Genomic DNA, 20,011 nt, shown 5'->3' on the forward strand with positions numbered 1-20,011 from the left:
GAGGAACCAACTCAAGCAAAGGAGATCCCTTTTGTTAAGCTATTTTTGTTTGTCCCTTGTGTACACAACTATAGGAAATGAGTTTAGATCCTGTTTTATTAATATACTTTATTCAGTCATCATTATAATCCTATTCCTATAGCCCCCATATAGTTGTATTGTTCCAATCCATACACCTACATCCTTCTACATTTTGCGTCTCACCCTACAAGGCTATAAACTTTTCTCACCCTTTTCCCTTAGCAGTGCATTTCATTTAATGTTTGTTGATTTAGTGACTCATTAAACAATTAAGAGCTTCTACTGTGTGTTTATTTCTAGCTGTTGTGGAAGATAGTGTGGTACAATGTGTAGTCTCTGCAAAAGGCTGCAGTCTAGTCAGACACAGGACACTTGTATTTTAAAAAAATATGCTCCCAGGCTAACTGCCCAAGGAGTAGTATAGCATGTAAGATCAGCCTGTGGGATTACAAGCAGATCTTATCAAGTTCTTATCTAGACCACTTAATACAAGATGTAGGAACCAGATAAGCACATAAAATCACAGAATGCCAGAGATGGATGAGACTAGTCCCAGGGTTATTACCTCAGGTCCTTAGATTCCAGGAGGTGCATGAACTTAGATGGGAGAAAATTTACATCTTTATTTTCACTCAGCTCAAAATGGAATTTAGCATTTTCTCCAATTGTGATTTTGAAAAAAAAAAAAAACATTCTGAGGATGGCTCCTTAAGCTCAGACTGCCAAATGATTTGCTCAAGCTCATACAGTTAAATCAGTGAATAAAGTTGAGATTCACGCCGACATCTTTTAACTTGTGTCACAGTTTGCCTTCCCACTATGCCACAGTTCCTCCTTAGCTTTTTGTTAGAAACCTTCAGCTTCACTGTATTGTTGGACAGGTGTTCACCATTCTCCATATAAACTCTTCTTTTAAGTGTAAATCAGGTTAATCCTGAGTAGTATGTCTTTGATTAATTCAGAGGCCCATTTTAAATGTGTCCTCCCCCAGCACATCTATGCTTTCACAGTAGTGTCTAAACTCATTATCCATTGGCAACTCACTGGAACAAAGAAGCAAATTCATCTAGCCTCCTAAGCCTTGTTTAAAAGCTTGTTTATTCACAATCCCTTCCACCCATTATACATACTTACTCTGGACTAGGCATTCTGTCCATGGGGGGAAAAAGCAAACGAACCCCCATTCAACATAATTGTTGCCTGGGTACATGTGTACCTTTTAATCCCAAATGTTAAGCACATCTGGAGTGATGTTGTAGGGATAGGCTAAGTTTGGGGGATGAATACAGATTCTCAAATTGGATAGTTTTAAATGAGAACTGCTTAAATTTAACAAATTAGGGGAATTGAGAAGTATGATTGTAGCCACTCAGTAACTAAAAATCACAAACATGTGTGTTGAGTTATTTAGTTGATGACAGTAAAATGTTTGTTTTCACTCGCCCTCATCTCCTTGACAGTGCTTCCTGTTCAACGGAACTGAGAATCTCTGTGCTCTTTTGGCGCCTAAAGGAGATTAAAATTTATTCCAAGCCATAGCTCAATCTTGATCCGCTTTGAGAAACTAACAAATTAGACTCAAATGAACGGTGATCAACTTTTTTCTGTTCTCACCATGTTTAGTCAGTCACCAAGCATTTACTAAGAACTTACTGTATGGCAGGTGTGAGTGCTGAGGATCCAAAAACAGTCCCTGCCCTCAAGAAGTCTATACTGTACTTACTGTAGGAAGCACTGTGTAAATAACCAAGTATCAACAAGATCTAGATAGACCCAGGTGGAAGGCAGTCTGAGGGGGGAAGGTGAAGGCACCAGCAGCAGGGGGCACTGGGAAAGGCCTGCAGTAGACGAGATTTGGGCTGAATCTTAAAGGAAGCCTAGGAAACTAAGAATGAGGAGGCAGAGAATTCCAGGTATTGTGGGCAGTCATTGTAAAGACACTGAGACCAGAGATGGGGTGTCTGGAGTATGGTGTTTGAGGAATTGCAACAGGCCAGTAGACCTGGATCGCAGAGTTTATTGGAGCAGGGGGGCAGGAGGAGAGTAAATTGCAAAAAGACTGGAAATAAAGAAAAGGGCCAATCTGTGAAGAACCTTAAGTACCAGAGAAGTTTATATTTGATCCTGGAAATAACTGGAAGCCACTGGAGCTTGGGATGGGAGGTCATACCTAGGATTTAGGAAAAAATCACCTGATCTTGAGAGGTTAGATTGGAATGAGGAGAAATTTGAGGCAGGGAGACCATTGAGAAGGCTATTGCAGCTATTCATCCAGGGAGTGCTAAGGGCCAGTACTCAGGTTGTATGGCTCTGTGAGTGGAGAACAGGGGACATACACGAGAAATATTAGAAAAGAAGTGACGAGATTTAACAATGGCCTGGATGTGTGAGTGAGAAGGAGTAGTCATAGGTTACAAGCCTGTGTGACTGGGAAAATGATGGTGTTCTCAACAGTAATAAGGAAGTTCAGAAAGGGAGAGGGACAGAGAAGATGATGGGTTGTGTGAGTTTGAAATACCTGTGGAATATTCAGTTAGAGACTTCCAAAAGGCAGTTGTGAAGTGTGACTTGTAGCTTAAGAGAGACGAGGGCTGGATCTGGGAATTACCTGCATAGAGATGATCATAGTACCTGTGGTAGCTAATGAACTCACCAAGTGAAACAGTATGAAGAGAAAGATGGGCCAGGACAAAGGGGTAGGATACACCCATGGTTAGTGAGTGTGACCTGAATGAAGATTCTGCATAGGAGACCAAGAAGGTCCCATCTAATAGGTAGAAAGAAATAGAACAGTTCACTAGAACAAAAATCTAGAGAGAAGAGAGCATCAAGGAGAAGGTGATCAACAGTAGCAAAGGCTTCAGAGGGTTGGAAAAGAATGAGGATTGAGAGAAGGCCAATAGATATAATGATTGATAACTTTAGTGAGAGCAGGTCCCTGAGAGAGATCAAATGACTTCCCAGTTCATATCTGAAGCTAGATTTGAACCTAGATCTTCCTGCCCTCTAGTCCCTTTGCTGTGCCTTTCTCCAGTAAACCTAGTTCCAGCCTAAAAAGTAGCAGTTGTCCTAATAGACGAACCAAGAGAGATGAAAACCTAGAGAGGAGAAAGTATCCAGTAGGAGAATGTTGTCAACATTATCAGATGCTTCAGAGAGGTTCAGAAGGATCAGGATTGAGAAAAGGCTGTGTCCTAAGTGTCACAAAGCTAGTTCAGTTATATAAAATAGAAACAAATAGGCCTATCTACCCCACAGGCTTTTTGGCTACTCCTTTTCAGAAGACATTGTGACATGGTGGAAGTAGAAGCTAGACTTGAGTCAGAAGCAATCCGAGTGCTATCTCTTTCTTCCCTTCTGACTATATGAGAATGGGCAAATTATTTTAAACTTTCAGATCCTCGATTTTTTTTCATTTGCAAGATGAGTAGCACTATCTTTAGTACTTTTCTTAAAGGGTATTGAGGACCAAATACAGTAATGTATAAATTTTAAAGTGCTACATTACTATCAGTTACTTTCTCTTTAGTGGAATTGAAAACTGCATTCTGGTAGTGTTGCCAAATTAAATACCATATGTTAAGTGTCTTGCAAACCTTAAAGTGGTGTATAAATGCTGGCTATTTGTTATTATTGTTACTGGGGAGGTCCAGAACTGAGACAGAAGAGAGAAAACTGACATTTGCAGCCCCAAACAGAAATCCATAGCTCTCTACAGCATATCCTGGGTCCCAAAATATTATAGGGCTTCAGAAATACTGCTTACCTCTCTACTGGTCACTTGGAGGAGGTCAACCTGACCTGTCCCTGCTCAGCCCTAAACCCAGCCCACAGTTACCTTCATCTACTAGAGCAAGGTTTCTTAACCTTTTTTATTTTGACAGTCTGGTGAAGTATGGGCACCTTCTCAGAATAATGTTTTTAAATGCATAAGATACGTTATAAAAGAAACCAATTACATTGAAATACAATTATCAAAAAAATATTTAAAAACCTAGTTCACAGACAAACCCCTGAAATTGAGTGATAACTGTTAACTTTGAATTGAATTGCCTTACCCTTTTTATGAAGCATCAGAAATGACAAATACTTATTAAAGAGCCAAGACTACCTTTTCTGGCTCCTATTAACTTGGCTATTCATTCCCAATGTTTAGGCATCTGAGGTCAGTGGATAAGTGGCAGTTTAATTGGCAACAGTGTTAGCCAGCTCAGTGTGATACATTGCCTTTGATGTTAGAGAAGCTGTGATTTTTAAGTCCCAAGTGATATCTTGTAACCATTACCATTACTATTACCAGTAAGTGTGCAAATTGTCATTGCTCTTCTTCACAACTATTCTCTTTCTTATTTCAGTGAAGAGAAAATGACTGCTGCCCGCATTAGAAAATGCCATAAGTGTGGGACCAGCCTCATAAAATCCGAAGGTTGTAACCGTATGTCTTGCCGCTGTGGTTCCCAAATGTGCTACCTCTGTCGAGCCTCCATCAATGGGTATGACCACTTCTGTCAGCATCCCCGATCACCAGGAGCCCCTTGTCAGGAATGTACAAAATGTTCTCTTTGGACTGACCCCACAGTAAGTAGAAGCAAGCTGACTCTGATGAAGGCATCTTCCTTTGTAGATTGTAAAGGGCAGAAACCTCCAGAGCTGTCTTTGAAAGTGTTGCATACTATCTTCTTTTTAGCAGAGCCAGTCTAGGAAAGAGGTTTTCACTCAGCAGAGTCCAAACTTCTTGGGGACGTGATCTATTTTATTTTTGTCTTTGTATTCCCAGCTCCTAGGCCAGTTTGCTGCAATAATACTCACTTAATAGATGTTTGTGGAATTGAGTTAAATTAAACTGGGTTATTTTTAGAAGCTCATTTAAGGGATCTTCAACTTAGCATTTTGAAGAAGTATTCCTTGTTTCACAGCCATACTTTTACCTTCTGTGGAAGACTACTGGTGTCAAAAGGATGAGTCTTTGTTTCAGGGAGAAGTTTAGAGTCATTAAAAGAACTATGTGACTTCCTCAAGGCAACCAAACCTCCCTGCTCTTGTTCAGCTCTAGGCCCAGTTCATAGTCTATTTGCAGATCTCTGTTGGGTACTGATGGGTGCATTCTCTCGTTTAAGCTCCTATCAAAAAGTCTGGATGATAGGCTCTCTTAATCCACTTGGTTTTTCCCTTGTGAGTAGATAAGCTAAACTGTTTTAGATGATTATGGATCATGGATTATGGATTAACAGTGACCCAGTAGTGTGTGAGAGGCAGCATGGCATAGTAGATAGAGACCTGGGCTCAGTGTGACCCTGGGCTGTGTCCCAAGCAACTCTCCAAGACTAGGTGGCACAAGATGTGCCAGCCCTCATTGGGAGTGGGAGTTGCCTCACCCCGTAGCTCCCTGCACTGATAAAATCATAAGTCTCATCCTTCCCAGTCATTTAACAAGATTGAGGGGTCATCGATGGTCACCCATATGTTCCACTGACCTTTAATTGTCGTGAAGAGAACATGACAAAAGACCACTCTGCATGCTGAACAGGTTCTCTTGGTGAATTTGTGGGAGGACACCAACAAGAGTCCCCCAGTAAGCAGGCCTGGAGGGGCTACAGTCCACCTCAGTGGAGGAAATGTCTTCATCTGTCAATAAGGTCCTATAGCCATTTCAGCAGTGATGTTCTAAGCCAGCTGTAGTTGGGCTTCTATGGAGGCAACTGGAACTTGTGTGTAAATGTGTGTAAATGTCAGCTGACATGGGATAGCAAAGACCTTAGTTCTTGAGCAGTATAGTTCCTATATTACAGTAAGGCCTATCTCCCTCTGTTGGTTGATCCCCCTTTGTAAGGTTAGTACATGGAAGTTGGACTAGAAACATAGAACAAGGATTTCTATGTGGGAGAATAAGATGAATTTGAAAAACTTGTAAAGAAAAAAGATCTGCTTTTCTCAATTCCTGAGCAGAAGCCTGCTCATGTACTTGACTACGTTCATAGTTTAGTGTCCCAATTAAGGGAAGTAATTGTCTTGTATTTTGGACTACGAGGACTGTGTTGGAAGTATCGCATCTAGTTCTGACACTATGCTTCAGGTGCCCACTGACAAACTTAAATGAGTGACAGCCAGAGAGATCAGATATAAATTATGCCGTGAGGGAGATGATTGTGGAAACTAGGATTGCTTAGACTGAAAAAGAGAAGATCTGAAGGGAATTTGGATAGTTGTCTTCAGATATTTGAAGAGCTCTCATGTGCAAGGGAGGAGATTTATTCTATATTTTTCTGACGTTTATGACAAGGACCAATGGGTGGAAGTTTCAAGGTAGTAGATTTCAACTAAATATTTCAACAATGAATGTTCTTCTAGCAATGACATAAGGAGTTGTAAATCTTGAAAAATTACAATCTGTGAGAAATCCAAGTGACAGGTAACCCAGATGGCTATGGAAAGCTACATGGTGTGTGCAGATAAGCTTCAGTATATGGCATAAAGGAGATAACTGGGGAAAGGAGGGGTGGGTCATTGATGTTGCACAGGCACATTTCTTATTGGTTCCCTAGAAAGGCCTCTTGGGTGCATTTTCTGGAAGAACTGGGTGAAGGCAAGGAGGGATTGTAATCTCCACAAGAATGGTGTTGGCTTCTGTGTAAAGTAGTTATACCATCCTCACTGGAAATACTCAAGTTGAAGCTGTATGGCTCTCTGTCAGGAATGTTTGAGAAAGGACTCCTGCCTTGGGGAACGGCAACTTGCCATTCCCTAGCTGAGATTCTTTGTTGTAGCAGGTTAAATCTTTTCTGCTGCCCCCACGGGTCTGTGCCACCACACCAGGAGGCTTCAGGACTAGCCAACCTCGGGGCTAGATGTTAATTGATGTCTCTGAAAGTTACACATGAAAATGTGGTCTTTATTCAGTGCCTGGAGTTCCTTAAAGAAGTAATCCTCTCATTTCCATAACTTTCTTTAGACAAGCAAAAGGAGAAGCCGCATCAGATGAGAGAGTTAAATGCCTTTCCTAGAAAGGTTTCTTCTCAACTTTATTTTTTTCCTAGTTTCCGCCCCTTTTGCCCATACCTTTTGAATTAATAATATGACTTTCTAATATTTGTTTCCCTTATTTGCCTACTACAGCAGCCTGTCCTTTTTCTTTTTTGAACTGACATCTTTCTAGCCTTGGGCAATACAGTATTTGCTGATAATGGAATTAGACTTGACACTTGTTCTGCCCCTTCCTCTTCTGCAAATACTTCTGATGTCCTTTTCTGGCATATCCAGTGAATCTCATTCCATTGGTTCCATCTCCCATCAAAACTGGTTTGTGTATTCAGGACTAGCATAGTTTCTTCTGTTCCTGCTAGGCAGCTGATTGTATTCAGAGGCAGCATCTGTTCTGGGCTGGTAAGAACAAAAGCCATTCAGAAGCTCATAGAGTCATTAAAATAAAACAAAAGCTATACTGTCATCTGACCCTATTCTTCAGTTTAATTAACCCAAGTGGCAAAGCAAAATTTCCCAGAGTCGTCTGGGAGTTTGCTGTTCATGTTTTGGATGAAAATTTAAGCTTTCCTACTCTGTATGTAAAGGAAGCTATAACTAAGGATCACTTGGGAGACCTGCAGCTTTGTTTTAGAAAGCTGGAAGTTGAAAATTAGAATTTTTTAAAGCTCTGTCTTGTTAGTTTTTAAAAACAGATTTGAAAAATTCAAGTGCCATGAAATCTGAGGTCTCCTCAGAAGAATTCAAAATAACCAATTCAGCCATGGTAGCAAAGTATTTCTTGTTCTCATTTAGAATCATAGTGTCAAAGAAAATCCTTTTAGTCGGTATATTATGGCACAGAGCATGATTACAATGGGTCCTCACAGGATCCAAACATTCTGGGCACCTCATCTATGTGTTATTTAAGAGGAAGAGTTTGTAAATACAGAGTTTTCATTTCTTAAAATTATTGTCAAAAGCCACACTTACAAGAATACCAGTCTTCAAGCTTGAGGTTACAGAGTTGCTATAGAATCCATAACAATATGTTCATGTTTTGGTTTGTTTTTTTGGTGGCTGTGAGAAACCACATCTGAACTTGAGAGAGGTAATAGGAAAGCCATAATTCTCTTCTACATATTTCTAATATTTTTTTATTTGAAAGTTCAGCATGCACACACACTCCTAGAGAACCACAGCAATCAAATGAGAGTTAAATGGCTTTCCTAGTTCGACCCTTATTTTTTTTCTTGCTTTTGTTCCTTCTGCCAGTACCCTTTGAATTGATAATATGACTTTCTGGTGTTCTTTGCCCACTACACCAACCTGTGTCTTTTTTTTTCTAGGACTTAGGTTCTTTAAGGCCTTTACAGATACGTGACACCATTGTACTCACTGTATAGTCTTGTGCAACTCCTACCCTAAAAATTGGGGAGCCTGCCCTTCTTTTCCAGGTGCCATATACCAATAGTGCTACCTTAATGATGGTAAGTCACGTTGGTCTCCTCATTATCTCACTTGAGCGTCAGCTGCATCTGATTTCATTGGATGTTTCAAAAGACAAAATCTTGCCCAGGCCTCAAAAAAAACACATCATTTGCCTCTTTCAGGCCCAGCCATTAGGTTGTAGAATAGAGATAGATGCCTTACTACCCTGTTTCTTAATGTAAAATTGCTGGACACTTGTTCACTGATAGATTAAGCTTCTTCTTGGTAGAGTCAGGGATACAGGAGGGGGTCTGAAAAGGGATAAGAGCACTGATTAGTGTTTGAGATCTTTAACTAATTGCATTTGCTTCCGAATCTGACTAAAGAGGGAGGCCAGGAGATGTAGCAGTGTGATAATGGCAGAAAAGAGAAAGTCTGAAAGGACCTGATGAAGCATGGGGGAGGGGCAGAAGTTTTATTAGGAAGAGCCAAGTGTTACCTTCCAACTTGTGTTCCTAAATGATTTTTCAAGTATTGGTCTTTGCCTAATTAAATAAGGTGATTAGAGGGCAGTTATCAATGATCACTGAAGCTGTGGTGCATTTGCTATCTATTATTCTTTATACTATTCAACATGATTCGAACTCTAGAGAAGAGATTTTTAGAGATTTGTTTTTAAAGGAGAACTAATTTTCATTTCTCTGAAACCTTGAGATCATGTGACCGAAGGAGAGTCCTGTGTGTCCCTGAACTTTGAGGGAGAAGTCTATAGTATAGCCACTAGCTACTTATCCTCCCATCTGAAAATCTCAGCAAACCATGGAGAGGTGTTTAAGTCCATAACAAGAATAACTCCTGTTTCTGTAGTGCTTTATTTAAACATTTCTCTCATTAGATCCTTAAAACAACTCTGTGAAGATGATGTATGATTGTCTCATTTTATAGAGTAGGAAACTGAGTTTCAGGTAAAGTGATTTGCTTATGATCTTTTCATGGTAAGATGGCAGTTTGTTGAGATGCCAGACCAGACTCTTTAGATCGGCCTGTAGATCCTAATCTGTTTGGAGCCCAGGGCCCCTGCGACAGAAGCTTTAGGTGTCACAAAAGATGTTTTCACAGTGAATTTGACTGTCTGAAATAACTAGGGCAGACTAAATTTGTTTTCTAGTTTTGGAGAACACTTCATAGCACTGACCATTTTAATGATGTCTGTATGGTCAAATACAGGCCAAATGTTAAAATGTATTCCAGCAGCCCTTCTATCCATTAAGACTGAAAAAGTTGGGCACCTACTTGGCCCAGAAAGCAAGAGGAAAAGATAACTATTCTTTCTCAGAATAATCCTTGGAGAGGAATTCTTGACCTGAAGGTATTCGTGTATTTGCCCCCTTTAACTTGACTAGATAAAAGTTGAAGCTAATCAAACCCCAGTAAAAGCTCTTCTCTGTTTCCTTCCCAAGTGCATTGTCCAGCTTTCCTGCTGTGTTGGGCCCACAGCTGCATACTATTCCAGTTACTGAAGGCTGTATCTCTCCCCCTACCCCCATTTCCTGTTTCAGGGGGACTTGCAGGGGAATGTCTGTGCCTGGTGTTGCTCAGGCTCTCTGCAGCTGATCTGGGAATAATTTGAGACTAAACCCTTAGCTCTTTGGAAGCCTTTCATGAAATCATTGCAAGGTTTATTAGCAACAGCTGTGGCCACACATAATCTGGAGAACAGTCCCTACTCCACTACTCCCCCCCCCCCAAAAAAAAAGCACAGTAATGGGAAATAGCAGTCAAATCATGATTCAAAGTCACCTTTTTAAGAAAAAAAATCTTAAAACAAAGAAGAAAAATCATCCATCTTTTCTCTGAGTACAGAGGGGGCTGATAGGCTCTTCAGCTGTTGACACCGGTAATTAGAGGTGCCAGCGACAACAGTGGATAAAACAGTATTTTAGAAAGCTTTGGGGAAAACATCTTTGTGCCAACTGTACGATGTCTATTTTGGGAGCCTTGGGCCCATGGTTGGTGGCACTACTGTAGTTCCTCTTCCTTCATTTTCTTTTGTCCAGTTCCCAGCCTCGTGGACAAGGGTACCAAGGTTGGTTTGTTAAGGTTAACAATTTTTAGTTTCCTCTTTCCTCCTTCTTCCTAATTAAAAGCTCTCTGGTGAGCTGCCTCCCTCTAACATACTAACACACGAATACACACACAGAGTAGAGTTGCATTTCCTCTAGAGCCACCCCCTCCTTGAAAATCCTGTCTATAAGAAAGCCTCAGATGAGCCTGCCTTGTCAGAGGCTTCTTAGCACTTTCTGTGTCCTGCCGAGCTCAAAGGGCCACAATGAAAGGAAATGAAACCGTCTGCCTCTTGAGATGCAGCCAGCTCATTTCTTTATGTTGGAAGTCTCTTCCTATTGAGAAGATTGGTCAAAAAACATTTCAGACTTCCACTTTACCCTTTAATTTCAGCATTACATTGATCCATTGGGTTCTGTGTACTTCAGTGAAGGGAGAGGCTTTCCTGTGTTACTGACATGCAGGTTCGTTCAGCTATGTCTCTAATGAGTCCGTACTATAATGGTCCTGGATTCCTCCCTAGTTTCAAGTTGGTAAGTCCCCTTCAGTCTTCTCCAAATATTTCCTTTTTGTTAACCCATTTGAAATCTTCTTAATCCAACAATAAGCAGCAGAGAGGATTTGCTAAAATAATAATGCTTTAAGGTTTATAAGCCACTTTATTCACAATAACTCTGTGAAGTATGGTTCTTTTTTTTTTTTTTTTTTAGTTTTAACAAATTAAACAGAGCAGCAGAAACACGGAGGTTAAATGACTAGCCAGGGTTCCCACAAATAGTAAGCTTCAGAGTTAGAATTCAGATGAAGGGTTTTTACCTCTAAGACCAGTGCTGTACCACACCACAGCTCCACCTTGCCTTCTTTACCTAATCTTAGTTTCCAGAAATAAACAGCTATACCTGACTTGAATTTTTCTACCTAAAGTTAGGAACAAGAGAACAAAGATTAGAACAAATTCTCTTAATTCACTCTTTTTCACCCTGAACAAAAACAGAGGAGATGTGAAATGTCATCTTCTCAGTGGGTCATTGATTTAAAAAAAAAAAAAACCTTTCTTGACATCCCTAAAGTGGAGGGAAGCATCACTGGCATTTCTGGCCCTACTTTGGGAATGTACATCTGGATAGGAGATCTGGGAAGTAGCCCAAACTAGAGGCACCCCCAAGGTGGCTAAGGCAGTTTGGGGACCAAATATTCCTGGGGCTTGCCTTTGAGAATCTCCTGAATGGCCACAAAATTGGGGGAAAGCCAGGATTCGCAGTATAACACTATTCCAGACTCAGTGCTTCCCTGGTACTCATCCAGAACCAGACAAGCTATTGTGGAGGAAGCAAGGGAAAGTTAACTGAGGCACATTCCTCATGGCATTTAAGTCACTTGGTAACCTCTTGAGAAATTATTTGAGGCAAGAAAGCACTACAGCCAAGGCCACTGGGGGGAGCAGGAGGGGGCACAAGCTGGCAGCATTTGAAGATTTTATTGCCAAGTGAGTCAGTAAATCTTTTCTGGCAGAAATAAGATTTGAGGCTTAAAATTTCTGGTGAGGAGTAGGAAAATCCTTGCATGCACATAGTGAAAGCATATTGCTATTAGGAAAGCGGTCTGTAGATTTTAGCTTTTGCCACTGTCAGACATATTTTAGAAGGCAGTGATTGTAGTCTGGTTCAGTAAACGAACCCCATCAAAATAAAAGTGATTACCCTAAACCTCTTGATAAAGGGGACTCTTTTAATGTCAGCCCATCTCCTGAATCGTAGTTCTCTTCCTCCAGTTCTTAATTGTGGTATATTTTCACACTTATGATAAATAACGTAATTTAGATGAATAAAGTTCCTTTCCCCAGAGAGAGCAAGAAATGTCTTATAATTTTGAAGTTTGTAGATTGTGCTTTTTGTAGAATGAATCTAATCTAAAAAGAGTCTCATCTTATACACTGGTTAAGGAGAACATTAAGATACGCACTGCATCTCTTTGCAGTTTCTTTCCTCCAAGAGCCATTAGATAAAGTTTCTCTTGATTGTTAGCAATAGAGAAAGTTTACCTAAATACGACAGGGAATGTGAGACGTTTTAGTTGCCTTTTATCCCCACTTGCCCTTACCTTAAAGGGGGACTAGGTAGCAATTTGCTCTACTCAGAAAACGTTGGATAAAATGGTTGTCCTCATTGACTGCCCCTTTACTATGGGAGAGAAAAGAGTCAAAAGCATTAGACTCTAGTTTTCCCAGTCCTATTGCTCCCTGAGTCAAATGTCCCACATTTTCTTTTTATAAGATGCTTGTAAAAAATGGAACTTTTCTTTTAAGTGTGCCTAACATGAAATATGGTATGCAAGGGATACCAGGAATTATTCCCTTAAGATTATAAAGAGCCCCTCCCTGGGAAAGGAATCAATAGACCCCATCTGCCAGCCAAACACATACAAATTAAGTAACAAGACCAAAGAACATTTTGGAATTAGGGATTGCCACAAGTCCTTATAGTTCATTATTGAACTTAATATTCCAAATGGCCTCCATGCTTGGTTTGTAGAACTAAAAATAAAATAAATTCTGTAAACTTTGAGGCTGTGTTCATAGCAACATATAAGAAGTTATTAGTTAGGCCTCTATTATTTATTCATTCATTCATTTATTCCATTGCTAAATATGCTGTGTGTCCTTTGACTCAGTAAGGGAAGGTTGAAATCTTCTATTTACGTTCCAGAGTCTAGGGATAGTCAGAAACACACACATAATTTATGGTAAAAATGATTCCCCATAATAATCAAGCTCTCGCCGTTTTGTGGCTATAATTAAATATCTGAGGAAGCGGCCAATCAAAGCTTAAAATGGCCTTTTTCAGCTACCGACTGAGAGGATTAATTAAAGGCAAAGTAAAAAATACGAAAGAGGCTTTTTGCCCTCACCCCACCCCCCCCAAAAAAAGTGAAGGGTGTACTTTTCCCCAAGACACTGGAGTTTATCCTTTGCCACTCCAACAAGAAAGCTGAAATACTAAATCAAGCATCACTTGAAGCATGTTGATCTGTCAGATTAGTAGCACAAGCCAGCAAATCCATTCTGGGAAGTTTTTAGAAATCTAAACACACAAAACCATTTATGCAAGTACCTCGGATACACTTGAGAGAATGTTTAAAGGAAAAAATTGGATGTGTTCACTGAAGAATTTTTGTCAGGAACAGTTGGACTTGTCATGAAAATATCACTAATGATCAAAGCCAACCAGATGCCGTGTGTGCGTCCATCCGTTCCTTAGCTCAGTGGTGCCTGGCACTTTCCCATGTGTGAGTGTGTATAGACCTTGGAACTCTGCAGAGAAGAAAAGCTCCTTTTCCTTCCTCACACTCTAGTGGTTCTGTCAAAAGCATCATGCGACAGTGTAAGGTTTTGCTACTGGAAAAATGTGGTTTGTCTACTGATGCTGGCTGCTGGGAAATTGCTGTTGGATGGAATCGTCTTCTGAAAGCGTAGGCTTACTCTGTCCCTGCAAATTCCCACAGCTGATTCTTAGCTGGAATTGCAATTATAATCAACAGACTCTTTTAAAATCAAATTATATGCTAATGAAAAAACTTTAGAGAATGTGCCTCTTTTTTTCTCCTGGAAAACTACCTGGATAAACCTAGTAACTGGGAAAAGATAAATTAGGAAGGCAACAACCAAAATGTATTTCTTATAATTAGACAATCTATGGCATTTTTGTCACTAGAGGTACCCTGAATGAATTTTTGGTGCTATCTCCCCAACCTCTGCTTCTTCCTTTTCCTCTATCTCTTTTATTTTCTTTTCTATTCCCCTTTCTGCTCCATTTTCTGCCTGCCGTCGGCACTCAGGAAATTGCTTTAGTCCTGCTGGTGGCACTCACATCTCAAGTTTAAAAGTTCAGATCTGGGTAATTGTCTTAACTTCCTTGATATTTATGTAGTCTATTCTTGATTTGCCTGATGTAGCTGTGTTTCATCAAGTTGATAGAACTCCCGTGCCAAAGGCGAGGCAGCTAATGAAATGCTTGGTGCACCTCTGCTTAGTCGTATTCGAGTTTGAACTCCTAGCCCTCAATGTACCTTTCTTCTGAGGTATAGTACACACATATGTATTACTGAGAATCATGGGCTTTTTCAAGCTTAGCAATAATCTAGCCTACCTGCCTTTGTTTTATGAGGAAGGAACCAAGGGCTCAAGAGGGAAAGACTTGCTTGTGATACACTCAACTGGTAAAGGTCCAGAACTCAAGTTTACCGACTCCCAGTACAGGGCTTTTCCACCTACGTGAGACTGCTTCCCAATTTTACTGCTGGTAGCTAATAGGGAGAGGCCCTACCACATAGGATAGTGTCACAGTTTTCATAAAAGCTAATCTCTTTCTAATTAATAATATTTGTGTTTTAAAGCACTGAGAATTCTCCATCCAAAGATATAGTAATATGTTGGTATATTTCTGCCATTTAGTACATGCTCATATCTCCATGGCTTTAATGCAGTTTAGCTACTACAAAGCTAAGGTTTAGGACCTATTAAGCTTAACTGTTGAAACCAACACTCCAAAGCTATTCCTGGAACATAAATATTTAATGCAGGGTTGGCATTTAAAAGCTTAATGGCTCTCCAGGTGGACAGGAGAGAGTTACAGACTCTGGTTTTCTTCAAGCCAGTGAGTATATCTAACAAGGGCTAAATAGCAACCTGTAAGCCTCACATTTGAGACTATAAGAAGTAGATTTAGCCTCAGTACTTTTAAATAATTTTACTTGTTGCTCAACACAGAAGTGAAGAGTTGGCATTATATAACAAGTAAAATCTTTCTCACTATGTCTGCTGCCATGCTGGAGTTGTAGGAACTGAGATAAATCCACTCCCTTTAAAAATGTAAATCCAGAAGCTGACCAAAGTGAATTTTCCTAGCCACTATTATGTTTTCCTCTGCATTTAGCTTCTGTGCCTGTTAAACTATTCTTGGAGAGTCCAGGTGTATAAGGCACCTCCGGATAATCACATAACCCCAGAAAAAGGAGTAGATAATGGCAATGACAAGGAATGTTACAACCAAACCTTGTGCTCACAAAGGAAGGATTCCTTACAAAACCAAGTTCCAGACCAAGCTTTCTGGAGGTAAGAGTTCTTAGAGAATGCCTGTAAGGGAAGCTCTAGGGTGATATAGGAGCTTGAACTAAGGAACTGGAAAGGGAAGGAGATAGTCACCGGGTGGAAGAGCAAACCTGGACCTTGATCTTTCCTAGTGCTATGAGTTACATGGACTGTGTAGATGGTTATCCTCGTCTCGGTTTTGGGATCTAGCTCCCTTCAACTTTTATAACCCTGTTTGTGTTCTCTTCCTCTCTTCTCCTTCCCACCCACCTGCTCACCTGCTTAAAACATAGAAGGATTCCCGCTGTGGAATCAAGGGAAGCAGAGGAACATCATAGTAGCCACACTTTCCCTAGCTCCTTCTCTAAAACAAGCATAGGACTTCCTCCTTCCACAGGCATAAAGCAGAGGCCCAGTTGTAAAAGATTTCCCTCTCCTTCAAGCCAGTTTATCAGAAATCCTTTTCCCCAAACATTGAGGCAGTTTGTTCAAGGATACCCTGTTCCACACTGGACAGATAGGAGCCAGTCTGGCAAGAGCACCTTGTGTATACCTTTCCCAGACCTGGACCAGCGATTATGGGTTCCTGAGGGCTTTTCTTATGTCAAGCTCCATGGCCAAATTAATTGGGTAAATACTGTCTTTGTTTCACTTGAACCTCTAGGTGTACTGTACAAATCTGGCTGGACTCAGGAGAGAGGAAAAACAGAATAAGGCACTTTACAAATAGTTGTTGAACTGAATCGCCATTCAGATAGTTCTGGAGTCTGGCTTCATCATACCCCTCCAGAAATGAAATTCTGCTGATGGGCCCATTGCTCCTTCGCAAGGCTAATTGTAACTGGTTTGTGTTTAGGCAGGGCTACGGTGTGGAATGGCTCTGGCAGGGCAGAGGGTGGGATTTGGGGAGGATAGGACTTAAACTGTTAATGTTGGTTTGGTTAATTAGTAGAAGAAAATTCTTGAGACACGTCTGTGACCCAGCCACATCTCTAGTGCAACAGGATGTGCTACCCTAATCCATTATGCCAGTTTATTCAAGCCAAAATGTAGTCGTAGTATAACTTGCCATTGGGAGAACAAGCTTTTTTTGTTGTTGTCAGTCATTTCAGTAGTGTCTGATTTCGTCGTGTTCCCCTTTGGGGTTTTCTTGGCAAAGATATTGGAGTGGTTTGCCATTTCCTTCCCCAACTCATTTTACAGATGAGGAACAGAGACAACAGGGTGAACTTGCCCAGGGTCACACAGCTAGAAAGTGTCCAAGGCTAAATTTGAACTCGGGTCTTCCTGACTCCAGGTTGACTCTATTCACTGTGCCACCTTGCTGCCCCACTAACAAGTTCACTGATTCTTTTATTTTTTAGGAAGATGATGAGAAGCTCATCCAAGAAATTCAGAAGGAGGCTGAAGAGGAGCAAAAGAAGAAAAACGGAGGCAAGTTCTCCAATCTAGTGTACATCTGTGTAGAGGAATGAGGGCGAATTATTTATTTTTTAAATTAATTTTTTCAAAATAAAAAGCTATCTTTTCTCCCCAGTTCCCTTCTCCTCCCCCATTTCCCCTTCTCTCTATGAAAGCAAGAAAAACAAAACCCCAGTTACAGTCATGTAGAGTCAAGCAAAACAAATTCCCAAACTGGCTATGTCCAAAAAAAAAAATCACATCTCAATCTCTACCCTTGAGTCCATCACCTGTCAGAAGGTGGGTGTCTTATTTCATCATGAGTCCTCTGAAATGGCTGATCATTGCATTGATCAGAGCTCCTAAGTCTTTCAGAGTTGATTGTCTTTACAATATTGTTGTCCTTATATAGATTATTCTTCTGGTTCTGCTCGCTTCGCTCTGCATCAGTTCCTCTAAGTCTTCCCAGGTTTCTCTGAAATCATCACCTTCTTCATTTCTTATAGCACAGTAGTATTCCATTACAATCATACACCACAACTTGTTTGTCCATTCCCCAGTTGATGGGCACTCTCTCAGTTTGCAGTTCTTTGCCACCACAAAAAAAGCTGCTGTAAGTATTTTTGTACATATGGGTCCTTTTCCTCTTTCTTTGACCTCTTTGGAGTATAAGCTTAGTAACTAAGTAAACTTTGACTAAGTCAAAGAGTATGCCCAGTTTAATTATATCCCCAGTTTTGAGGGGCATAATTTCAAATTGCTCTCCACAGTGGCTGGATCAGTTCACAGCTCCAGCCTCAGTGCCTTAATGTGCCTATCTTCCCCCTCAGCCTTCAGCCTGAGTGTGGGTGAGTTGTAAGGGAAAGGCTCAGGGAACACATTCTGACTGGAACCAGTCTTTCCACAAGCCCAGGTTTGCTAACGAGGCAAGCTCAACTAAACCTATTGAGTCGTTGTACAGGGTGTCACCATAATAGGAGATTGGTTCATTTGGGTTGTGAGGGAAACTGAGGGGGGAAATGCCATCATTTATACACACAAATGAACATGACCCCTCCCTTCAAACTAGTCATCTTAGGGGTGGCAGTAGAGGAGGGGGGCCATATATTGATTGTGCCATTTTGGAGCTACTTCCAGAACCAGTAGCATAGGAATTGCTCCAGTGGGAGTGTGCCTTCCTCAAATGAGGATGGATTTAATCATGGGAAACGGGCAAGAGCCATTTAGAATAAAGGCTGGTACAATTAAGATAGGAGTCGATTAAGCCAGTTCATAACACTTTTGTCCAGACTGAATTGTGGCTATAAAGTAACAACCTTTGACTTGTATAGCTTGTAGATTGGTTCTGAAAGTAGCCGCCAGTAGAATGTAATTTTCTTTTGGTATCTCCAGTGCCTAGCACATTCCCTGGTATGTAGGACTCATTTAATAAATACTTGGTGAACTGAATTGATTTGAAAAAGGAAACCTAGAGGCTCCGAATTGGAAGGGACTTCAGAACTGACCCTTTTCCATCACTGTTGAGTAAAACAAGAGTAAAACTAGTATCTGGCTTCCCAAGATGAGTATTTTGAACAGCCACACTGAACTGGGCACATATATTCTGCAGTGTTTGCTGTGGAGCCAATTTCATGGCCATATATAGTCACACCTGGTCTTCATAGATAGGAGCCATGGATGTCATTACCATACATGGACTCAGAGCCCAAGTCCACACCCCCTGGAACAGCCAACCATGTCTTTTAGGACTACAAATTGAACAACCACATTCAGACCCAAGTTTAACTTTACTTTTTCTAAAAATCATCTCTCCTTTTCAGAGAATAACTTCAAACGGATTGGGCCCCCCATGGAGGCAGCTCCTGAAAAACTCCAGAGGATTGAAGTCATCCCAAGACCTGTTCCACAAAACCTTCACCAAGCCAGGATCCCTCCTTATCCATTTGTTCACCCACCCTTTCCTCTGCCTCCTGTCCGTCCCATATTCAACAATATTCCTCTCAACTTAGGCCCCATCCCTGCCCCCTATGTCCCTCCTCTGCCAAATATGCGAGTGAACTATGAATTTCCCCCAATCAATGTCCCACTGGAGCACAACTTACCTATGCACTTTGGTCCTCAGCCACGTCATCGGTTTTGACAGGCGGGCTAAACACCTGAAGTGGAAGCACTGCCGAGGAGGGCCATCCTGTGTAACAGCTCTCCTTCTCCCAACTCCCTTTGTTATTCCACAGAACTGAAAGGAGCATCCTGAAAACCTCCCCCAGTTAAATTTCATCGGGGGGGTGGGGAGGTGGTGTTAAAGATACCCAGCCTAGTTCAGATGTTCACCCCACGTTTTTCCCCTAAAACCAGTAACTGCTGCTGAGCCCGTAGAGGTGGAAGTTTACAGATTGGGCTGCCAAACATGACTAATTTGGGGCCAACTTTCCTTTTCTTTGATAGTGATAGTGGAGAGACCCACCCAGGCCCCAAACTCTCCCCAGGGTCCTCTCCCCTCCCCCCCCATCTCTTTCTCTTTTTTTCTCTCTCTTGCTTTTTCCTGTTTTTAAAAGTGTAAGTAGTCACTACTTTTTTAAGTACAGCTGGGAAGAATAGAAGAGCCCAAGATCCCTTAGATACCAGTAACAGGATTTGCCCTGTGATTTTGGGCTCAAGGATTTAGTAAGGAGAGGGAAGTAAAACCTACCTTGCCAGAAAATGACCAGCACAGCACGTAATTTTGTCAGTAAGCATGACAACACTGTGCTATCCATTAATTCCTTCTGAATTGTCCTAAAGGAGATAGAATGGTGTGAAAGAAAAGCTGCTTTGCCTGCCCCCTGTTCAGAACAGACAACAGGGAAATCATCACCAGTGATCCAGGAAAGGAGGACTTCTTGAGGTTTCTAATTAAATTGAGACTTCTACACCCGTGCTAGTTAATGAAAATATGAAAGTACATTCAAGATGATTCATACATCTAGGAGAGAGATGATAGTTGGTGGTGTATTAGGAACTCCCCTTATAACGGCCAGTGTCTTCCCCAGACTCCCACTAGGGGTTCAAAGG

At 41.1% G+C, this 20,011-nt stretch overlaps 1 protein-coding gene across 2 annotated transcripts in view; it reads left to right on the forward strand.

The window, feature by feature from the left end:
* The window catches only part of RNF216 (ring finger protein 216), a 192,808-nt gene extending 173,374 nt beyond the window's left edge, over window positions 1–19,434 (forward strand). For both annotated transcript variants that reach the window (XM_036741200.1, XM_036741201.1), the window contains exons 15-17: window positions 4,377–4,599; window positions 16,924–16,993; window positions 18,781–19,434. In XM_036741200.1, coding sequence (XP_036597095.1) covers window positions 4,377–4,599; window positions 16,924–16,993; window positions 18,781–19,100 — 613 coding nt within the window. In that variant the 3' untranslated portion in view covers window positions 19,101–19,434. The remainder of the gene's footprint in view (window positions 1–4,376; window positions 4,600–16,923; window positions 16,994–18,780) is intronic.
* The last annotated feature ends 577 nt before the right edge of the window (window positions 19,435–20,011 follow it).

This window comes from Trichosurus vulpecula, chromosome 1 (genome assembly GCF_011100635.1).
Source record: "Trichosurus vulpecula isolate mTriVul1 chromosome 1, mTriVul1.pri, whole genome shotgun sequence".
Lineage (NCBI taxonomy): Eukaryota > Metazoa > Chordata > Mammalia > Diprotodontia > Phalangeridae > Trichosurus > Trichosurus vulpecula.